The sequence below is a fragment of the Biomphalaria glabrata genome, chromosome 1 (assembly GCF_947242115.1).
Source record: "Biomphalaria glabrata chromosome 1, xgBioGlab47.1, whole genome shotgun sequence".
Classification (NCBI taxonomy): Eukaryota; Metazoa; Mollusca; class Gastropoda; family Planorbidae; genus Biomphalaria; species Biomphalaria glabrata.
The window spans coordinates 8388397-8410174 of record NC_074711.1 but is presented as its reverse complement, the minus strand read 5'-3'; the positions used below and the strand labels follow the sequence as shown (position 1 = coordinate 8410174).

The window sequence follows — 21778 nt, the reverse complement described above, 5'->3', positions numbered from 1 at the left end:
AATGAAAAAAAACATTAAAAACTGACTTTAAATATTTTTTATCATAAAGTACAGCATAATAAAATTTTGTGTTTCCTGACGCTAATCTTTTCACCTTTTTAACTTTCTTCGTGATGAAATCATTTTGGTCCTAATAATCGGCTATTCCAATTCATTGGATTCTACTGTAGTCGGTTAGTAAATCTATTTGCTTCAGAGCGTAGTTAGAATGAATGGCAGTTGATAAACCAAAGTGCTGATATTAACATCAGACTAAATCACAACTTGAAAAAGATATTTTCATTGAAATATTTAATACCACAAGATATTATGTATATATATACATATATATATATAAAGAAAATTTTTACAAAACACAGATAATTATCAAACAACAAATGCAAAACAAAATTTTCAATGCTAAATAAACATCACTGAAAAAAAAATTAATGTTAAAAAAGTATCAAAACAAAACAAACAACAGTAATAAAGAAAAATAAAAAGTCAAATGAAAAAAAAACAACTTTTGGTAGGCTGCAATTAGTAAGAAAATATACAATATATAAACAAATTCAAAAAGCAATAAAACTTCTTACAAAAAATGAATAAAAATGTAAGCTGAATGTGATATTTGTAAATGTATAAATAATGATAAAAATTACATAATTTCAATGTAACATTTCTGTAACAAAAAATGACTTTCATTATATTAATTTTAAAAATGTCCTCATTACATATTTAAACAAAAACTGGTTCATGTTTAGGGCTTTCTATATCTTTTTTTTTTTTCATATTATTTTTTTTACATCACATTTGAAAAGAAATTGAATCAGTATTTTATATAAATATATTTGAAGAGAAATCTAATTAATTTTTATAAATGTGCCGTGATTCAGAATAGAAATTTAAAAATCATAAAGCAATGTGACAAGTGTTATAATTTGCAATATCAGTATTTGTCTATTTTTCATATGAACAAAAAAAAACCCTACTCATTCATTAATTGTATTTTATAAGATAAGATATTAAAATGTCAGTTATGCAAATTATCTGGAATATTGGTCTGATTCAGCGGAGATCACATGACAAAAACAATCCTTCTTGTAAACAAACTAAAAATGCAAATAATTAGCATAAAAATATTTATTTATCAGCAGATTTATAATTGGGACTTTTAAATTATTTACAATTTGAACAAAAAAACTGCATGTAAACCAACGTAATTAATAAAATACTACACACATACACAATTAATAAATAAATGCCATATTTAATTACATTACTTCAACATTCAAGCCAGTAAAATTATAAGAGCTTACAATATAAGATAAGGTACAAAGACTCACAGAAACAAATGCCAGAATGCAGAGGAAACTAAAAATAAAAAAAAAAATAACTACGATGATTCTAATGACAGCCTGTTGTTTGAAACAGACCTATAGCTTCCCTTTTTTTTAATTTTCTTTGATGATCTTATTGGCCTGCTCTTCTTCCCATTCAGCTGCATGACGTTTCTTCTTATGTTCATTCAGTTTGCCTAAAGTGTAATAACCCTTGTCACAATGTGCGCAGTTATGTTCTCTGACACCAGTGTGCCGCTTTAAATGGACCTGGTAGCGATAGCGAGTCGGGAAAGCAGATTCACACTGGTTGCATTTGAATGGCATGTCTTTTGTGTGTACCACCTGTATATGTAGCTTGCGATGTCCTCGCTGCTTAAAGCTACGCTCACAGTAGTCACATTTAAAGGGAGTTTCTCCACTATGGGTTCGTCTGTGTGTTTTCAAATCAGAATTTGAAGAAAATGCTTTGTCACAAACCTCGCAAGTCCAACGTTTCAAAACTTTAGCTTGGTGATAGAACTGCCGAGTAACCCAGTTATAAACATCAACATTGCTAGGAAGCCCAGTGTCATCATAACCATTATTCTCTGAATTATGAATAGTTTCATCCACCTGCCCAACTTTTTTAGCTTCCTGACCAAGCCCATCTTGAGGAATTGTGACTTCAGATGCGTCTGAAAGCTTTTCATCCTTGGAATCTTTCTCATCCTCATCTATCACCTCTTTTTTTATATCAGGTTCACTGGCAACAGACACTTCAGCCTTAGGTGTAGTCAACAAAGTCCCTGTATTAGAAATATATCTGGAGTCTCCGTGTTTTTTCATCAGTTCCTCATGCTTCTTATAGATATGCTGCTTCAATTCAATACTAGTCCTAAAACAGTTCTTACATAGATCACATTCAAAAGGCTTGGAGTCTGGCACATTGTGGCAGTAGCAATGAACGCTCAGGTGACTGAGCATTGGGAAACGCTGACCACAAATATTGCACTTGTAAATATTGAGAATTCTGTCGTACCTATGCTTGTGATTTTTGTGTTTATCAACCTCCGAAACAAAGCGAAACTCTTGGCCACATATATCACACTTGAGAAATTTCTTAAAAGTGTGCATCCTTTTGTGAACGAGTAGAGCATACTTACGACGGAAAGTTTTACCGCATTCATCACATGGGAAAGTCTCTGTATACATTTTGTGTAGCTTTATATGCCTATCTAAATTCTCTTTTCCCAGGAAGCATTTAGTACATTTTGTGCATTTAATAAACTCAGCATCCTTGTGAACTTTCTTGGCATGAGCTTGAAATTTAGCTCCGCCACTATGAAACATCATTCCACACAACGGACACGGGTACGTCTTGACTTTTGCCTTCGGCAACTGATAAGTACCTGTAGATCCATCTTCTGATTGTCTCATCTCATCGTATTTAGACTCTGTTTTCTCTTTAAATCTCTGCAGTATTTCTAAAGCAGGCTCAAGCCCAGGGTTCTCTTTGCTGGCTCCTGCGCTGGAGTCACACATGAGCGATGCCTGTATGATTTCTTGATTACGATGTCCACGAAGATGAGCGTTGTAGCCACTGCGAGTAATCAATTGAACTCCACAAATTTCACACTTGCAATCGTGATTTGTTTTGTGCAGCTGCATATGTTTCTGTAAGACATTCTTTGATCGAAAACCTCTGCCACACTCTTCACACTTGTAGGGTTTGATCTCATCATGATAATTCATATGATTTTGAAGTTCCTCAGGAGTGTCAAACATGAATGTGCATATAGGACACGAGAACTGAGATTGGTCCATATCATCTTTTTCCATATCCAAAAATTTTCTGCAGAGAAAAAAAAAAGAACAATTTATAACAATTTATAACTGTGCTTTTAATTCAAAATAGACAAACATAACTAGTTTTATCACTATCGAGGATGTGCAAAATAATTAAAAATCAAAAGTCAATTTTGTTGTTTATTCCAAAAAGGAAATAAAAATTGTAATTTTTTTTGCAGAAAAAGAGTATCAAAATATATGGAAAAATTTTGACATAAAAAAAATCCAGAAAATATTTGAATAAAAAAAAATGAGTAAAATTTATAGAATTAAATTAAGCTCATACATATTAGTTTTAATTGTATTTATTATAATTAACAATTTATTATATTCTTATTAAATTATTCTGATAAATTATTTACTATAAAAAAAAAGTTTACCTCTGTTGGCTTAAATGATCAATAAACTGCATTTCCTCAGCAAACGGGTTACTGCCAGGTTCCACATCACAGTATCTCAAGTGAGTAGACAAAGAACCCTTCATTTTGAATCTGCGAAGACATCGCCTGCATTGATAAGGCTGAACGTGGGAGTGCAGCAGGTCAACATGGTAGCGGAGTAGACATGGCGACTTGAAAGCTTCATGGCAAACAGCACACAGAAATGCATTGGAATCTTTGTGCTCCTCCATATGTTTAAGGAACGAGTAATACTTGAAGTACATGTTCCCGCAGACACTACAGATATAGCTTTCTTCTGTCTCATCTGTACATATGTAAAAAAAAACAACAAAATATGAACAACAAAGTGTGGGGAAAAAAACAACTAAAATCTTTAAACTGTAACTTTTAAGCCAGTATTGCAATGTCTTTTGAGTCCAAAGTTTACAGATGAGTGCAATATTCCACATAAGCAGACCCAATTGTAACCTGCATATTTTGTCACCTATGTGGCAGTCAAAGCCATTGCTCACAAGGTATATTTAAATTCTTATTCCAAATAAGCCCATCTTCAGTGAGGGCTAAGGCTCAAACTTGTCTTCCTTGTTGATGTTAGGATTTTATATCTTCATTTAATACCAAGTTCTGTTTTACAGAAATTTAAAAAAAAAGAAATATTGAAACTTATGTAGAAAATTTCTGTTTTTTTTTTTTTTGTTCTTCTTTGGTTAAAAGTAGTGATGCTTAGCCTATTCTAAATAATTATAGATTTCAACATGCCTGTCACAGACTCATTCGATACTTTTTTTTCTTTGTCAACAAGAAGATTTCCTGCACCATGTTTCAAGGGGCCAGATAGCACTGAGTCACAGGCCAGATATAGCCTGCATGCTGTAGGTTGCATCACTGGTTTAAAGTTACTATGGAGTATTCTGGCCAAAATTTTTTTTTATCTTTAACTGACACAAATTATTGTGTGGCATTCGGATGATAAAATTTAAGAAGAAAAAAAAACAATAACCAATCAGATGTTTGTTACTAACAGATTCATAAAAAAAGGAGCTAAAAAAATGAATTCATTAAAAAATTTCTTACCAGCTTTCTTTGACGTTCTTCCTTCACTCTCTTCTTTCAATGGAGCAATTAATTCCTGAAGTTTATTACGATCTACCCAGAGTTCATAGGTGGACAGCCTACGATGTGAGCTGTACTGAGTTTTATTAGCAAAGCTCTCATTGCAATCATGACACTTAATACTGACTAGTTCTTGGCTATGGCCAATCATGTGTTGACTATATACATCCAGATCTGTAAATATCTCATCACACAAGAAACAGGCATAATGTTTGATGCAGTTGGTAGAAAACGGATTATCTCCATTTGTCTTATTATCAATACTTTTCACATTTGATTCGGTTGGCTCAAAACTATGATCCATTTCTGAATATGCCATATCAATAGTGGCATCACTATCAACATCTTCGGAACTTTCCGCTGGCTTAACAACCATTTGGCTACTTTTGTGATTGGAAGTTTTCTTGGACTCGTGTCCATTTTCTCTTTTTTCTTTAGTTCTTTTTTGTTTATTTTTATTTTTCAAGTTGAACTGAGAAGAAAAAGGTGTGTCCACATCAAATCTTTTCTCCACATCAGAAGTTAGACTTGCTGTGGGATAATTAATATCAAAAGAATTGGAGCTATTTAATCCCTCGCCAACTTGTTTCAGCAGTTGTTCTGTGCTGCCATTAAGAGGAATGTCATCATGATCTGGTAGAAAGGTTCTTAACAAACTTGCAATGGAGTTGATTTCTTCCTTGCAACTTAGATCTCCATTTTCCATTTTCTTAAAGAAAGATTTTGTCAGCAAGTGAGGGTTTCTTCTCTTTTCACCTAGAAGGGTTGAAAGAAAAAAGCTAATAGTATCAAAAGTTCTAAATTAATATAAATAATTAATTAATTAAATATTATTCATAAGCTTTTATTTAACTCTTGTAATAATATTAGTAAAAACATTGCTAAAGATATAGTTTGAAGGGAGATAAACCCTCCACTTTTATTGTCTCCCCTTTCTCCATATGTTGACACCCATCATTTGGTGTTTCTTAACTTTAAAAATAGAAGAGCAAAACTGGTGGGTCTTACAGACTAAGGAACAAAAGTAATTATGGCTTGGACAGCACAATGGCACATCAATTATCTTAAAATAAAGCAAGGTCAAGGGGCAAAGTTGATGTCGACATATGGTAATTTTCCATTCTACATGTATTTGTCATATTCAGTACCTGCCTTGAAAAAAAATGTATATATATATATATATTAAAAGTGCATCCAGTAAATGTAATTCACTGAATCAGAGGGAGGTAACTGAAGAGCCTGTTTATTTTTTACCTTTTTTTTTTCTTCTGAAATCTTTTTGTCCAGGGTTGCTATGTTGTATAAAGTAATTTCGCTTGCATATGAAATCATTTCATTTTGCCAGCAACAAATGCTAGTCTCAGAATTAGCATTCTGATTGCCAGTTTTCATTAATTATTTCTGACGAAGAATAGTGAGGTGTTTTCTTAATGGTGCTCATTTTATTACACAAGCCCAACCATCATGAATCAGGTTTAGCCAATTGACAGGTTAAAAGGCTTTTAGAAATTCTCTAAAATTTTTATGCTTTCAGCTCTTTCATATTATTTCACTAAGTTTTTAGTAGCAATTAACTACCAAACAAAAAGTACTGATAAAATATTTATACCTTAAATTAACGGAAGAAGGCCATAAAGATTTTTCATAAATGATTAATTGCTTTGTCATGATTTTTTTTAAAGTTAAAAGAAATAGGAAAATATTTTTTAAAATCCTTTTTAAAAAAACAAAGCTTATCAAATGGGAAGAACTCCACATTTATAACTGTATCACTCAAGAATGTAGAAGTTATTTACGTTTTTCAATATCAAACAACATAATTAGTTATCAAGAAAATAATGAATCGACTACTTGGTTAATTTTAAAAAATTTATTCAAGTTTTGTTAGGTACAATAAATAGTTGTTTAAAGTTTCAACCTGATCCTAGAAAGGGAGTGAGAGAAATAACATGTTCATACTTTTTACCTGACAGGGTGAGTTAATATTAAATTGCTACCATATTTGTTTAAGGTGCAATGAACAAGAAAACAATAATTAATCATGCCACATATTTCGAAAGATTACGAAAGAGGTTACAAAGAAGGATTAACATTAGACAAAACTGGAATGAATCTGTGTAGAAGATTTGAAAAAAAAAAAATAAACAAAAAGAATTATGAAAAGTTGCATACAGTTGCTATATGGTAGACCACATGACCATACTTGTATTATGTGCTTTGGACTGAGTTCTAACCCAATTCCATCCCCTGCCATGCTGCAGGATGTTGGTAGAAATGTCTGAAACTCATAAAACAAACAAACCCTTCTGGAAGCAGAGACTTAGTGGTTTGATGAGTTCAGTTGTCGGAACATACTAAGTTCAAAAGTATTATTAAAAAAAAAAAAAGAAAAACATTTAGCAAAAAAAGTTTAAATTAAGTGTAATTAATTAGTTTGGCTCAGCCATGTAATTATATGTAGGATTGACCTAGACATTATAAATCTGTGCAATAGAAATAGTATTACCAATTTGTTTTTGTTTCGCTTTTAGCTATCTCCATGCCAGTTGTGAAAGGGGGAGGGAAGGAGGGGAGAATCTTGGTGAATGTTTACATGATCGTTTTTTTTTTATGCATAAAAAATGTTCTCACAGGGGGACTAATTCAACTTATACTTTAAGTATGATTTCTTTCCCTTATTCAAGATGCCAAACAAAATAATTAATAACCAGTATTTACTTAACTAATTGGTTAATTTTTAAATTGCTTCTTGTGTTGTCAGGTAATAGAAATAATTGTGAGAAATTTCAGCCATCAAGACAGAGTGAGTTAACTCTTTCTCTCCTAATTATTTCTCCACGTTTTGAAGGAATTCTTCATTTTGGTCATTACTATTTGATTATGATTAAGCATCAATAGTTTTGTTGTTTGTTATCAGAAAATGTTGTATTTGGTATAGAATTAAAGGGATATGCATGCTCTTTTTATGTAACACAAAGTCAAGTTTATAAAATTAAACATTAATTTAATTTAATGAGATCAAATAAATGATGGTATCTATTGGGAAAGTGTTAATATAAGCTGTATAAAATTATTGATCCTGATTGGATGATACATCTCAGGATTTAATTATCAGTTGTGTTTTTGTATTGACATTTTACAAATAAATCTGCTAAACATTTCAAAAAAAAAAAATCACAATCTATGTCACATTTTCTATTTCTTAATGGACCTCATTCACCAATCGTAAACAAACAACATTTAGCCTCGTGGTTCTCTATCTCTTCTATACAAATTACGTAATAGAAAATGTCTATTACGTGACAGTTTTTTTCATTGTTTTATCAATATTATCACGTGGCTAAATGTTGTTTGTTTACGATTGGTGAATGAGGTCCATTATAAATAAACTATTATTTAAAGGTATTAATACTGTTCATAAAACTAATAAAAAGGCTTTAATTTTGAAGATTATTTTCGGCTTTGATTACATAAATCTGGAATTACAAACTGTAAATGATCAAAAATGAAACAAGCCCCCCCCCTTTTTTTTTATATATATTATAAGTTAGTTATTACTTTACTATATTACTTTTTAATATATTTAAAATAAAACTGTCTAATTATATAAAGTTAGTTCTTGACTTTCTATAAGTTAAGAGTTAATTAAAGAAGATATATAGTCCTAGTAATTAAAACTTCTTCACCTTAGACATTAGTTATATTATAGAGTCGATCTCGATCTACATTATATTATTTATAGATCTAGTTAATTATAGACTATTAAAAAGCTATTTTATATAATATACTATAATATTTTTAAAACTTTTTTTGGATAAATTTCTCTTATAAAAATCTAAATCTAAATATAGAATAACAATTAATAAATAAAATATATATATATTTTACAAATAAATAAAATATATTTATTATATATATATATATCTATATATATATATTTTATTATACACAAGAGCATAGCTCAGATGTAGATTATACAGTCAGGGCAGGCAGGCCTTGTTATAGATCTATCTGGAAATCAAGACTATAAATATTTTGGAATATTAGAACTGTAATCTGTATTAGTAGCTTTATAACTTTATAATTATATTAATATCTGTGTGTTTAGCTATGTAGCAAAATAATAATAATAGCAGGATTGGTAGACCTATATTCCTATTTATATAAGTAACATTTATATTATTAAAGGACTATTTGAAACTAGATATGTTACTAAATATGCCGACATATGATCTATTTAGATTCCAGGTCTTATTTTATTTTCTCTTTTAATGTCCACTTTGTCTTTATAGGCCTAGAATTAGAATATCTAGATCTATAGAAATAGTCTAGATTCTAGACTCTAGTCTAGATCTAACTCTACTCTAGAGTTTGAGCTACTTATTTGCTAATTTTCATGTTTAGTAGACTAAACTAGACTAGCCCACTCTAGCCTGGCCTTAGAATTAGGCCGCTAGCCTCCGAAAGTGTCAACTGTCCTTAGCTTGGCCTAGAATTCTAGACCTAGATTACACCTTTCTTGTAGTGAAGTGATAAAAAGAATCAAATATAAACAAAATTAAAGAAGTAGACACTAGATAGATCTAGATCTAGTCTACGTGTAGAAAAGATTTTATTTGGTAGCATAGAAATATGCTGATTACTTTTTAAATACTCAAATTCCAACGAAATATTTGGTTTACAAAGCTGCAAAAATAATAAATGGGTCCGAACCCTAACCGCCGCCATTACGACGGCTCTAACAAACCACCATCCATATTAATGTTTTCATATTAGACTTGAGTGAGATTATTTAGGCCTTATTGGCTCCTTTTCATTGACGATTAGATTTAGTTGTATAATTTATTAATAGATAACTATTTAATTACCTTACTAAAACCGCACACTTCGATTAGTTTCCTAGTTGCAATGGGAAAAGTCCATCTTGATCCCCCGCGGACATAGCTCATCGCATTATGAATGTAGGCCTTTGAGTTCGGATCCCAGCGGAATCGAAGGGAGATAACCAAAATAAAAGATTTTGACTTATTGAGATTATAAACGCTTGTTAGTTTCCTTGATTTAAATAAAAAGAATACATATAAAATATAAAAAAGCTCTTGTAGTCATAATCAATTAGATCTAAAGGTGTAAAATCTACTTCTAGATAATGGATTTAAATTTGATGGATGTAGTGAAGTTTCTTTTCTTATAAATCTACTAACAAAATAGAGCAGTGATATTTATACAAAACGAATATTCCAATTTGATATAGAGTAACACCATTAGTAAAATCACTTAACCTGAGACACTTCAGGACAAAATAAAAAGTAAAGCAGCTATAATAAATAAAACACTAAACCATAATTTACAAATAGAAAAGCAAAAGCTAATGAAGTAATCAGAAAGACACAAATATAGAGGCACATTGTTTCTTATTCCATACTCTAGAACAAATTCATACAAGTGCTCCTTCCCAAGTGTCATTTGAGAATGGAATAGGTTCCCTGAATCAGCCAGGACAGCCTATGACTTGGCAGAGTTTAAGTTGTTGTTGCATGACTAGAATGACACATGAATTGCATAGGAAGTAATTATCTTCTTTTGTTGAAGTAACATCTGTAATATAGCCTATAAGATAAGATAATATAGATCTAGATTTCAATTCTAAATGCATAAAAACGAAGCCCTTAATTGCAGAAGGATACTTCTCAAAGAAAGGCAATATTTCAATTTTTTTTTTCACCGCTAACCTTTAAATTAAAAAAGATTTGAAAGAGTCTAGATCATCTGAATCTATGCTAAATTCTTGGGCTTCAAAGATAATTTTTAAATAAAATACATTTCTTCAATTTAAAAAAATAAAATTTAGTATTAATTGCCAAGAATGAAATAGACAAAAAATTAAATGGTTCTCCATAATTTACATTAGCAGCATAATTTAGAGATTGTTCATTACGTTTCGCTTCAATTTAAAAAATTTACTCTTTTTTTTTTGAAGACTTCCAAGAATTTAATTGACCTGTCTTAATGTTTTACATCAACTTTTCAGAAGACAGTAGTTGTAAAATCACAATTGTTGAGACAGTTTGTTGTGTATCACATACAGTAGAGAGTTTAAGAGGATTTAAGATAAGATTTTTTTATTGGTATAAATCAAAATTCAGTTTGACTACAATTTTCCACCTCAGCATTACTACTGTAAGAATAACAATATAGACAACTCAAACAAGATACACACATTTGTAACAAAACAAAAGAACACACACACACACAGCCAGCGCTTGATGAAGTGGGCTTTATGTACCTTTAACATTTGGCCTCTTTTTTTGGACCTTATACCAATTTATTTGGTGGACACTTACCTCTGATAGTAATTTTCAATTAATATCAGGGAGGTTGAACAAAAAGAACTGAATGTTTAAGATGAAATGGCAGTAGAAAATGATACTTTGATGTTTTAATTAATAAAGTGAAACTTGAGCATAGAATTGGTTTTCACATGTGATTATAAGAATCAGAATCAAATAATATTAAGTAAAATGTTTTTTTGACGGATAATTTTTTATTTTTTAATTAAAAAAACAAAAGGCCACTACAAAATATTTATTGAATTAAACTTTTTATTTGATTTTCACAAATATATTTAAATATTATATGTACATAATACCATTCATAAACTTTTGCCAAACAAAAAAACAAGTGCTTGGATTTTTTAAAACAACAATGTTCAACATGCATAGTTCATAAGTATTAGAGCACCAAAGTAGTAAAATTATTGACAACCAAAAATGTATGTAAAGATTAAAAAAAAAATTACAACTTTAGCCACAATCTCTTCTATACTAAACAAAATTCTTATATTTTTCATGAGAGTGTCTGTAACAGTAGATTGTATTAACACTGAAATAAAAATGTTCAAATCAATAATGTTACTTTGTGCATTTTGAATGGACATGCTCTACCACACACTTAACTCTAAAAATGAGAGGTTTTATCCATTTCTGGTAAGGTAGTAGCAAGTTTTTCATTGAAACTGGTTAAAAGTAGTAAAAATTATGACATGCCCATTGAAGGCATATAAAAGGGGGGGGGGGGGGGGGGAAGATGAAATCAAAATAGGAAGAAACTGGTTGTATCACAGCATGCATGTAACTTTATAACTTAGTAAGTTCACTTGAGTATATAAGTGATATTCCAAAACCCTGATTTGCTTACAGTTCCAAATGTGGCAAATAAGAAGAGGTTGTTGAGAATACTAAACCTGATACTATTAAAACAGCTACCACACCAGAAAAAGCAATAGTATTAAAGACATTTTTTTTTTTACTTGACAACATGAACTGAAAGTTTTGAGACCTTTTCATTTTAGAGGATTGCTATTATATAAGCCATCATAAACAGTTTTTGAGTTAATTTTTCTTTCCCTTGTAAAGAGGGATCATTTTTAAGCTAGTATTCCTTCTTGCCACTTATCCAATCTAGTATGGCATTAAAATTTACAAATTTCCTTTGAGGCAGTGAAGTATATGCAGAAGATGCAGTCTATTCGCTTCAGTGACCAGTTGGTGTTTGATACCTATGTTGAGGTCAATTGAAATTTATCACATTGCAAGTAAAAATGTAAATTTTTTAGCAATAGGGAATAGTTATCCATACTTCATTACCTAGCCATTTTGTAAAAGGTTTGATAAGAAATGCTGATTAATAGAACACATGCATCAATTTAATTATGGAAGACATAAAATAATATTCAAAGAAAAAAAAATAAAGATAATTCAAGAAAGCATAGTAAACAGAATTTGAAAAGAGATTGATCTATAACTAATGTTACTTAGTTATTGAAGTAGCATTATTTTGTCAAAATATGACATTTTTTAACATTAGCCCCCTTCTTACTACCAAATTATTTTTGTGGTCTATCAAATTATTTTTTAAATTTCTAGTTTGTTTCCTTGTTGCTCATTAATACATTTTAAAATTTAGGCTAATTTAGCAAATAATATTTTCATCAACAATGACATATTTAGCAGAAGTTTTACAACAGAAGTTTCAACAAGCTCTCAGGATCTGGTTTCTCTGCCATTCCAAAGGGAGTGAATTCCAAATCACAGATAGCTTTGTAAGTTGCAGGTCCTAATGCTATTATCTTTGGAAACAAAAAAAAATTGAATCATATAAGTAATTTTGTTTACAAATAAATATATATATAACTTGATATATCTAAATTATATTTTTTTTGTGATCATTAACTTAATATTGATTTAATTCCAGAAATAGCTAACTAAACTATGCCTGCAGAAGATTTTACAGAAGGACTGAAAAACAACAACAACAACAACAAGCACACATACACATTTGGGCAGTTGTTTGAGACAAACATTCATAAAAAGCTAAAAAGATTCTAGAAATAAAAAATCCCCCTTTGGGTCAGGATTTTGTGATTTTACCATCACAAAAGAGATACAAGACACCGATAGCAAAGACAAACAGACACAAATACTCTTTTGTTCCCCTGGCAATCAAATCATTAAATATTAACTATCTGATATAAACTTTTTGCATGTAAATTATGAGTGAGTCTGGTGTGAATGTCTATTTTAGTTTTCTATAATTATGTCTTGTTTGGTGTAGTGCACAAATTGTAAGACAATTTCATGGATAATAAAGATTATTATTATTATAATTGTCTTAGATTTAATTTGTTTTGATGTTTTACAAAGGGAAACTATTCAAGAATAAATTTTAAACAATTAAAAACATTGGGAGGAAAGAAAACAGTAATATGTAGATTTGACTGCAATGATAGGGTAAAATCAAGGATAGTATAGTGGATTAGGAGAGAAAGAGTTAAAACTAATGAACTACATGTTTAAAGTACAGGGATGATATTGATTTAATGAAATATATAATTAAAAAAAAGTACATTCATTGGAATTTAAACCTTCATTGAAAATAGAATTAATCTTTAAAATTTTATTTTATTTTGCAATTATATCCAAGCATTAGTTGTTTTTTAAATTAACGTAAATAAGCATAGTTTTTAAATAAATATTATTCTTCTTGAGTAACTCTGACCAAAAAGATTAATAGTGAAACTTTTTTTAGATGTTTATTTGGTTAACTGCAACATGTTGGATAGCATTTTTTGATTTATTGAAAATTGTGTTTTGTTTGTTTTTTTGCTAGCCTACAGAAATGGAACAAATATAGCTAATGTTTAGGCTATAATTGATTAAGATTTTGGTGTGAATATCAATGTTTGGGGTAAGTAATTTGCAGCCGTTTGAGAAAGATACTGTAATTATAGTGGGAAGAAGAAATGGATGCTAGATCTAATATTGATAATGTTAGATAAAATCGAACTGGAGAGTGGAATGCAACTAAATCTGATATGATATTTAAATTTTATTGAGCTCTTTAGATCTATTCATGACTTTAAACATAATGCTTATCACTAGGACTATTTTTCTCTACTACAAAAAAAAAAATTTAATTAATTTTTTTAGTTTTTTTCTGTGAATTTAGTGAAAAAAAATAATCTTTATAGTGATTGATGAAGAGCTACATCCTTACTTTATGGGATGGGGTAGATAGCTTCTGATTACTGATAAATTGCTAAAGGATTAACAAAAAAAAGAGGTATACTATTCAACATTTTTTCAAAAATAATTTAGCGCAATTAAATGTTTATATTTGCATTGAAAGGCATGTATCCATAATTTGCCACTAAACAGTTACAAGCAAATATTTTTGTTTTGAATAGAATCACTTGGCATAAAAGTCTATCAGATATGGTTTGAAAACCAATGTCCTATGTAAATCATCTATTACCTTAGTATCATTCAAGGGAAACTCATTGCTGTCCAACAATGTGTGAACATATTGGAATCCTGATGGACTAAAAAACACAGTATAGTCAGGTAAACCCTGTAAGAGAAAAGCAAAGCAAATAAATAATAATTTTTAGCATACTTCTACAAATTGATGAAGAACCACTGCCTATAAATCACTATTTCTTGCATTCAATTGCAGTTTCAATAATTATTATAATTTAATTAATTTGCTTTAATTTTTTTGCACAACATTATTTAGCACTGCACTTGAGTAATAACATTTGTTTTCAATAGGAAATCTTATTAGATAAATTTTAAATGCACATTTTTTTAATGATAGAAATGCAGCACAAAATTATCATAACTGGAAAGGGTTTTTTTTTTCTTTTGAGAGCAGTCCTCCACTCCTTACCATCCCCTATTGTCTCCAAAATGTGTAAATAAAAAATAATTTAAAAACGTAGAAAAAAAATTAATTAAAAAAAATAATTATAAAAAAAAAAACTGTTATCAAAGACCCAAAAATGGTAGTCATTTCTATAATAATAAATAATCTATAGAAGCAAAGGCACAGTGGCTGAGTGGTTAAGCGATTGGCTTCTGAACCTGTGAAGACTGGGATTTTGACACTGTGCTCATTAACCAATTACCATAGAAACAGATAACATGAAAGGGACATGGATCCAGCTGAGAGGAATAGCCCAGAATAGAACCTGAGATGGCAAAGTGTTCTTATGTTCCACTGGGAGTCACTATAATTAGTCAAGGTTAGATGTGATAAATGTAAATACTAACTAACCGTATCATGAAGAGCTGCTAAAAGAGAGTTTTTTAAATCTTTATTAGGACATGTCTCATAGGAAATTACTTCTGTAAATGCAATGCCTGGCAAAGAAATAAACAAAAAGTATGACAACAAAGTTATAAAAAAAATATGCATAACTTAATTAAAAATCTTAAATAGTCTTTTTTAATTATTATTTATAATCTTACCATGAGTAGTAAAGGCCTCTGTGAGTGTATCACGATGTATATTCGAGCATGGATAAAGCAATGGTTTTTGTTCACCAGGTTTTACTATAGACATAACACAAATGATTTATTACTTAATTACATTAACCAAAACAACTTTCCTTTGGAAAAACAAAGATTATTATTTAAATTGGAACACTTAATGCGTACAAAATTACTTTGTCCAAAACATATATGTGAAAAAAAAAAAAAAACTATTATAGATATTGAGATTAAAATAAATTTTAGCTAGCAACTTCTTCTAGCCAGCTTTTTGCTGCAGAGCTGAATCAGCTCTTTTGCAGACTGTGCCAAGGAAAAGTAGTGTGCTGTTTTCTTCAGTTAGCTAGCAACTTAACAATTAGAGTTTCAATAATGACTAAATAAAACTTAGGGATGCATGGGGAAAAAAAAACAGCAAATAAGCTCTTACCTTCTTGTAAAATAAGCTGTGTCAGAGCTTCAGCGTTGCCACTGTTTTCACCAACAGGGTTGAAGTTACATTTTCTAGCTGCATGTTTCAAAAGATAAAAATGCATTATCTTAAAACTGAGAATGAATTATATATCTTTATATTTATCAATCTTCTGATGACAAGACAATGTCTTACTATTACTATCTTAATCTTTTTTACTTGAGTGGATAGAATGCCATTGAGCAACCTTGTAATCTTTATATTTTTCCTGTAGTTGGTGAACTGCAAAATTCATGTCTACTGAAACTCCTGCCTGAAGCCACATCGACTTTTCTGGAAGTAGACCAGCTTCCAGAAGGTGTAATCTTGAAAAGTACTCAAGCCATCATTTTGCCAGCGATTGATAGGTGGGATATGCCTTGATGGTTATTGCATATCTAAATCCATTACTCATGTACAGAAGAATAATGGAGGCATCTTTGAACTCTTGAGGTAGTTCATTTTGTTCCCACTATTTTTGTTACAGATAGGTAAGTTTAGATTTCAGTTCTGTACTGCCAACTGCATATATATTTCAGCAGGGGTGGAGTTTAATCAGTGACTAACCACTAGATAAGTTACATATGACGGTTAATACTTAATTAAGCTAAGGAGGATCAGCAAGTGAATCATTAATCTGGGCTTGCTTTAAGTGGGTAATGGTTTCAGTGTTGATGCTTGATGTACTGGTAACATGACACACTTGTCAGCTATTTTGTTGTACTGGCCACAGGATACACATGTATGCTATTTGTCACAGAAACAGATGAAGTTCACAGCATCAGTCCCATGTAGAGAATTTTGCATTCATATGAGATTACAAATGAGTTTGTGCCAAATGCCCAGCATTAATTTAGATCACACCAGACAAGAACCATCATTCATGAGTAATCAATGATCTCTTTATATGTCTTAGAAGTGTGCTCTTAATAGGAAATATTAGTGCTGCTGCAGGACAGTTGTTCATCTGGGCACATATATTGCCTCTGAATACAGAAGGAGCCATAATAATTGAAACATAAAAATTCTGACAGCTGTTAAGGCTTACCAGCTTCAGCTGTTGTTTTCCCAACCACATATGTTTTTATTTGAGTCAACATATAAACATCGTCTAGTTCTGAAAAAAAAAAGACAAAAACTAAATATATTTTCTAATTGTTTTTAAATGGAATAAAGAAACAGAAATACTCAAGAGAAGAACTGAATAAACATATGCATTAATTGTATAGGTCAGTTAGATCTGTTCCTATTGATTGAAATGTTTTTATCCAATAATAAAATACATTTTTTATCATATTTCTAGTGCTTATTCTTTGACCAAAAGGAGGAGCTATTATTATTATTATTATACTCTAATGTCAGTGGCATTGTTTCATGTGATCTACTACTTAAATTTTTGGTTATAATGTACTGCTTTTGAAGCTCAACATATTTGTATAATTGTTGATTTGATTTGATTTTAGGCACAATCTAGGCCATGTCGTGCCTGCAGTCTGTATAATTGTATCCCTCAACTTAGTAGTTAGACAATTACCTTTCATAACATTAGCTACAGACTCCACAGCTCGTACACTTGTAAATATTATTGCAGAAAATAATTGAATGGCTGACAAATAACTTTTCAGAAGCTGCTGATTTACGAAGCAGAAAGATAGAACTGGTAAAGGTATACAAGACATTCCATGACTTTCTAAACTCTGTAGGAAAGAATGATAGATGTATTTTTATAGTTTAAACACAAATGATTTTATAATGCTTGACTTAAAAATACAGTTGACCTTGATAGCCCAAAGGTTACAGGACTAGAGTAGTGTCAGATTATAGAAAATGTCAGGTTAGCTATACTTCAAAAAATTCAGTATATTTAGTAGTATATGTCAAGAAAATTATATTTTTCATGTACAGTAATAATATATTTTCTTAAAGTTACAAAGTTATAAATAAACAACAGAGGAAAAACAAAAAATTTTCAATCTAAAAAATGCAAAAAACTTCCCGAACTTGGGAATATATGCTGGATTCAAGTGTTTTTCTCTCAGTATGGTCTTTAATGAATTTCAGAAAATTTTATTTTTTCTCACTATTTTTCAATATGTCTTTAGGTCGCACAATGATTAAATCACAATATGTCTATAGGTCGCACAATGATTAAATCAAAGAAATGGCAGAGGGAGTTTCACCATGATCATACTACTTAGTAATTTTTCAGAAAGAGATAATGTTTCAGGCTTACTTTTGTTAACTGTATTAGCCATCATACAAGATGAAACAAAAAATCAAAAACTCACAAATAAAAAATACAGCAGGTAAACTGTCTAATAGTAACCAAAGAAAGACAATCAAGAAAATTCAAAGTCAAAACTGACTTGTGCAGTTGAAGAATGTACATTGTCACAAAGTCATGTTGGATTAATGAGTCTGACAGATTAAAAAGTTCTGGAATATCAAGGGTCAACTGTAAAAATATATATTATTAGAAATATAGTCTAACTTTTAAAGTAATGGCTTCTAATTATATCTAGGGCCTATAATATAAAAAAAAATACTAGGAAATCAATTAAAAAACACCTGTAATTTAGCAATGTATTTATGCAACATATATTCATATATTAGCTTGTACAATTTTAGATCATAGTCCAAGATACTTCATCAGTTTTGCAATTTTAAACAAAATTCCCTCATCAAGAAATAAAAACAACAATTGAACATGCATGGTTCATTAGGATCTTTGTAGATACATATTGCAAAGATAGGGGAACTGTCCACATTAAAAATTTGTGTGTCTGACAGGTGAACCCCAATATTGCTGCTTCCTTTTTTCCTATGACCTAATGTACCGTTTTGAAAGATTTAAAAAATTCTATATTATATGTGCTTGCATGACTCTTTTAAGAGTGTTTGGACACAGAACCTGTACATGGCTTAAAGAAGAATGATGCATATATATAGTATATTATGGTTTACCCTTAATGATTTAATGTAAGGAAATAGGATGACTTAGAAGTGCCTTTTTAACCTAGGCATAGATTTGAGCCCATCATGCAGTTCACAAAAGAGGGTGTAATTAGTCAAAAGACAAGAGATTAATAATAATTAGATAAGATTACCTCTGTATATTTGTCGACTTCATTTTCTTTTGGACTCTTAAATAAAAATATTTTCTTTTTTGTAATACTTTTACAATCAGTAGTTTCAGTGTTACTGGCCATGGAAAGTAGTGTTCTGGAAAATAAATTCAAAATTTAATCAATATTTAGATTCAGACTTTATTTTCTTTATAGAGTTTTGTATTTTTATTTATTAACATATAGATCTAAATTTATTATATAGTCTATAGACTATATTATAGTTATCTAGATACATGTCATAATATATATTTATATAATATAGTTAATATAGTTTATAAGTATAGTATATCAGTACAGTATATAAAATAGATAAGTATTAGACTTTTTTTTATCTAAGAATAGTAAGAGGCACTAAGTGACTAAGACTAAGAGGAGGCTGAGGCAGATCTGGAACAGATCAGGGTTAGGGCTTGGAGAAAGTAAGGCCCAGGCGAGATCTGAATCATCATATGAATGGAAATGGAAGGATGTGTTGAAGCAGGCCAGAGCCCTCCATCATGATCATCCATTATGGGCTGTAGTGCCACTGAAATGGATGGATGATACATTTGATAGAATAAAAACTATGACAGTATGAATGAGCTATGAGTAGTATTACTATGACTCACTATGAGCACTCCACTAGTCGTCTAGCTAGACTAGGACTAGGAGTAGGTCTAGAATAACTAAGTCACTAAGAATAGATTACTCTAGTCTAAGTCTAGACTCTACTAGGCTACTAGTCTAGGCTCTAGTCACTCTATAGTCACTAGACTAGAATCTAGATCGTTATTCTAGATCTATCAATTAGTCTTTGACAAAAAGTCAATTTTTAGTACTATTTCACAAATTAAAAATAAGAAGACTACACTCATACTGTCACATCTAGATCTAAACTTGTCAATGCAAATTAATTATTGAAAAAAAACAAAACGAAATCGATATTTTGCTGACTTTGAATTATTTAGTTAATGCCATCGGAAATTCCCCAAAAATTAAGTTACGTAGTGCACGGAAATTGAAAATATCTAAATATCCTTTCGCACTTTTGTCTTTTGTTGTAATTTTTAAATTTGAAACCGACATTAATAAATTATTATCTTCAAGGAAATTTCTTTTACAATAATGGATTGCAATTATCAAACCTAGAGTTACCAGACATCTGCAAACCCATGGGAGAACAAAAAGGAGGAAAAAGTCTTACAAATGAGAACAAGTTTTAAATATAGGTAGATCCTTAGAATATATTTTCTGATACGGGTATATATATAATATGTCACCTTGAATTTTATATAATGCTTCATGAATGATCAAAGTTCCTGGATGATTTTTGCCAAACTCATCAGAATGGCGAGAAGGAAATCAGTAATTTTACTGCGGCGGTAGAGGATATCAGCATATTTTGCTTTATATATTTATGCTGTTTTTATTTTTCCTCTTCTTTACCTATTTATTTCAGTTTATATTTTGTTAAATGTACGTTAACCTGCTTAGGGGCCTAAATAATAATAATTTTCATTTGGGAATGACTTCGTAGCAGAGAAATTCTGGGATTTTGAACCAACCGACCAACCCAATTATATAATGCACAATGGACAGGACAATGCTATCTCTGAGTCCATTTCGGATCTACTTTGTGCTGAAAACGTTAGGCTCTTACAGGGTACCTCATAGCATTTAAAAAAATACTCATTTTTAGACCTGCGTTGAGGGTCCGTTTTAGATTCACACAAATTCGACTTCTTTAGGAGTATAACAAAATTAATATAAGTTTTATGTCGTTTATTGATGTTTCAAGATGAATGATGAAAGACGTACAAGTGGTTAATTGGCTCTCGAAACTAATAATTAGAGAGTAGGCCTACAGCTTCACTATTCTTCACGAATTGTCCATGTTCTAAGGCTAATCTAAGCAATCTTTGAGTTTTCTTTGACTCAACTCTGTCTTTTGACACACACATAGGCCCAAGTCAGCTCTGAAAGGGTATATATCTATATGGCTACTCAGAGATTAGGCCAGATCCGCCCGTACTCGACAATGGAGTCAACAAAAAAAAAGCTATTATAGCTGTGGCTAGCTGAATTTTCTGATGATGTGGCACGGATGATTCAGCCCCTGTGACCTCATCATGGCACCTCCGTGGAAACGTCTAGTAGTGGCACTAGGTAGGCTTAGCGCGGGAAGTGAACAAGGCCCCGGCAGGATACCCTGGTTGAGCTTTTTGTTGTTTTGTTTTTTAATCTCTCTCAGGGTGGGGATGGAACGAAAGCAAGCAACCCAGTCCAAAATGTCCGCCACACCGTTCCACAAAGGGAGCCGATTTCAGTGTCCCGTTAGTTGGAGTGGCGGTCCCTGCACGGAACCTGGCGGTTAAAGTATAGGAATATGAGGCAAACTCCCCGTGGTTAGCACTGCCCTTGGCCACTTATAGCGAGTGGGCCCAGGATCGAGGCGCGGTGCGCTGCGTACGCGGTACGGTCGTCTTACTCGGTCCATGGCCGTTACTGGTGGGTGAAGAGGGGTTTCTCTGGGTGAAGAGCTCCGGGTCCAGGCCTGTTCGTTGGATAAAAGCCTTTTCAACGATCAACGGGATAATGGCGCTTTCGGCGCCGATTCCCTACTGGACTTATGTGGCAGGTTTGTAGCAATATTGCCCTGACAGGAAACGTGAATCTTATTATGAAACTTGTTTCAGTTACTATAACTATTATAACTTACCATTATTAT

At 31.1% G+C, this 21778-nt stretch overlaps 2 protein-coding genes across 6 annotated transcripts; both read right to left on the bottom strand.

Moving 5' to 3' along the window:
* Positions 1-42: 42 nt before the first annotated feature.
* On the bottom strand, positions 43-9649 carry LOC106051877 (zinc finger protein 665-like). 2 transcript variants are annotated; one of them, XM_013207089.2, is made up of 4 exons: positions 9532-9649; positions 4625-5419; positions 3530-3854; positions 43-3153 (listed from the first exon to the last, which is right to left on the bottom strand). In XM_013207089.2, exons 2-4 carry the CDS (start codon positions 5367-5369, stop codon positions 1434-1436), a joined length of 2790 nt encoding a protein of 929 aa, XP_013062543.2. In that variant the 5' UTR covers positions 5370-5419; positions 9532-9649; the 3' UTR covers positions 43-1433. The 2 variants fall into 2 exon arrangements, with proteins under 2 accessions (XP_013062543.2, XP_055876338.1); XM_056020363.1 differs by lacking the exon at positions 9532-9649 and adding an exon at positions 9307-9475.
* A 1598-nt stretch (positions 9650-11247) lies between these two features.
* Positions 11248-20056, bottom strand: LOC106051878 (uroporphyrinogen-III synthase-like). Of its 4 annotated transcripts, none has more exons than XM_056020349.1 (9): positions 20005-20056; positions 19051-19165; positions 17478-17640; positions 16992-17060; positions 15923-16000; positions 15472-15555; positions 15278-15363; positions 14477-14572; positions 11248-12791 (listed from the first exon to the last, which is right to left on the bottom strand). In XM_056020349.1, exons 2-9 carry the CDS (start codon positions 19150-19152, stop codon positions 12681-12683), a joined length of 789 nt encoding a protein of 262 aa, XP_055876324.1. In that variant the 5' UTR covers positions 19153-19165; positions 20005-20056; the 3' UTR covers positions 11248-12680. The 4 variants fall into 4 exon arrangements, with proteins under 4 accessions (XP_055876324.1, XP_055876317.1, XP_055876326.1 ...); XM_056020342.1 differs by having other exon boundaries at positions 19928-20035; XM_056020351.1 differs by lacking the exon at positions 20005-20056 and adding an exon at positions 19922-19942.
* Positions 20057-21778: the final 1722 nt, after the last annotated feature.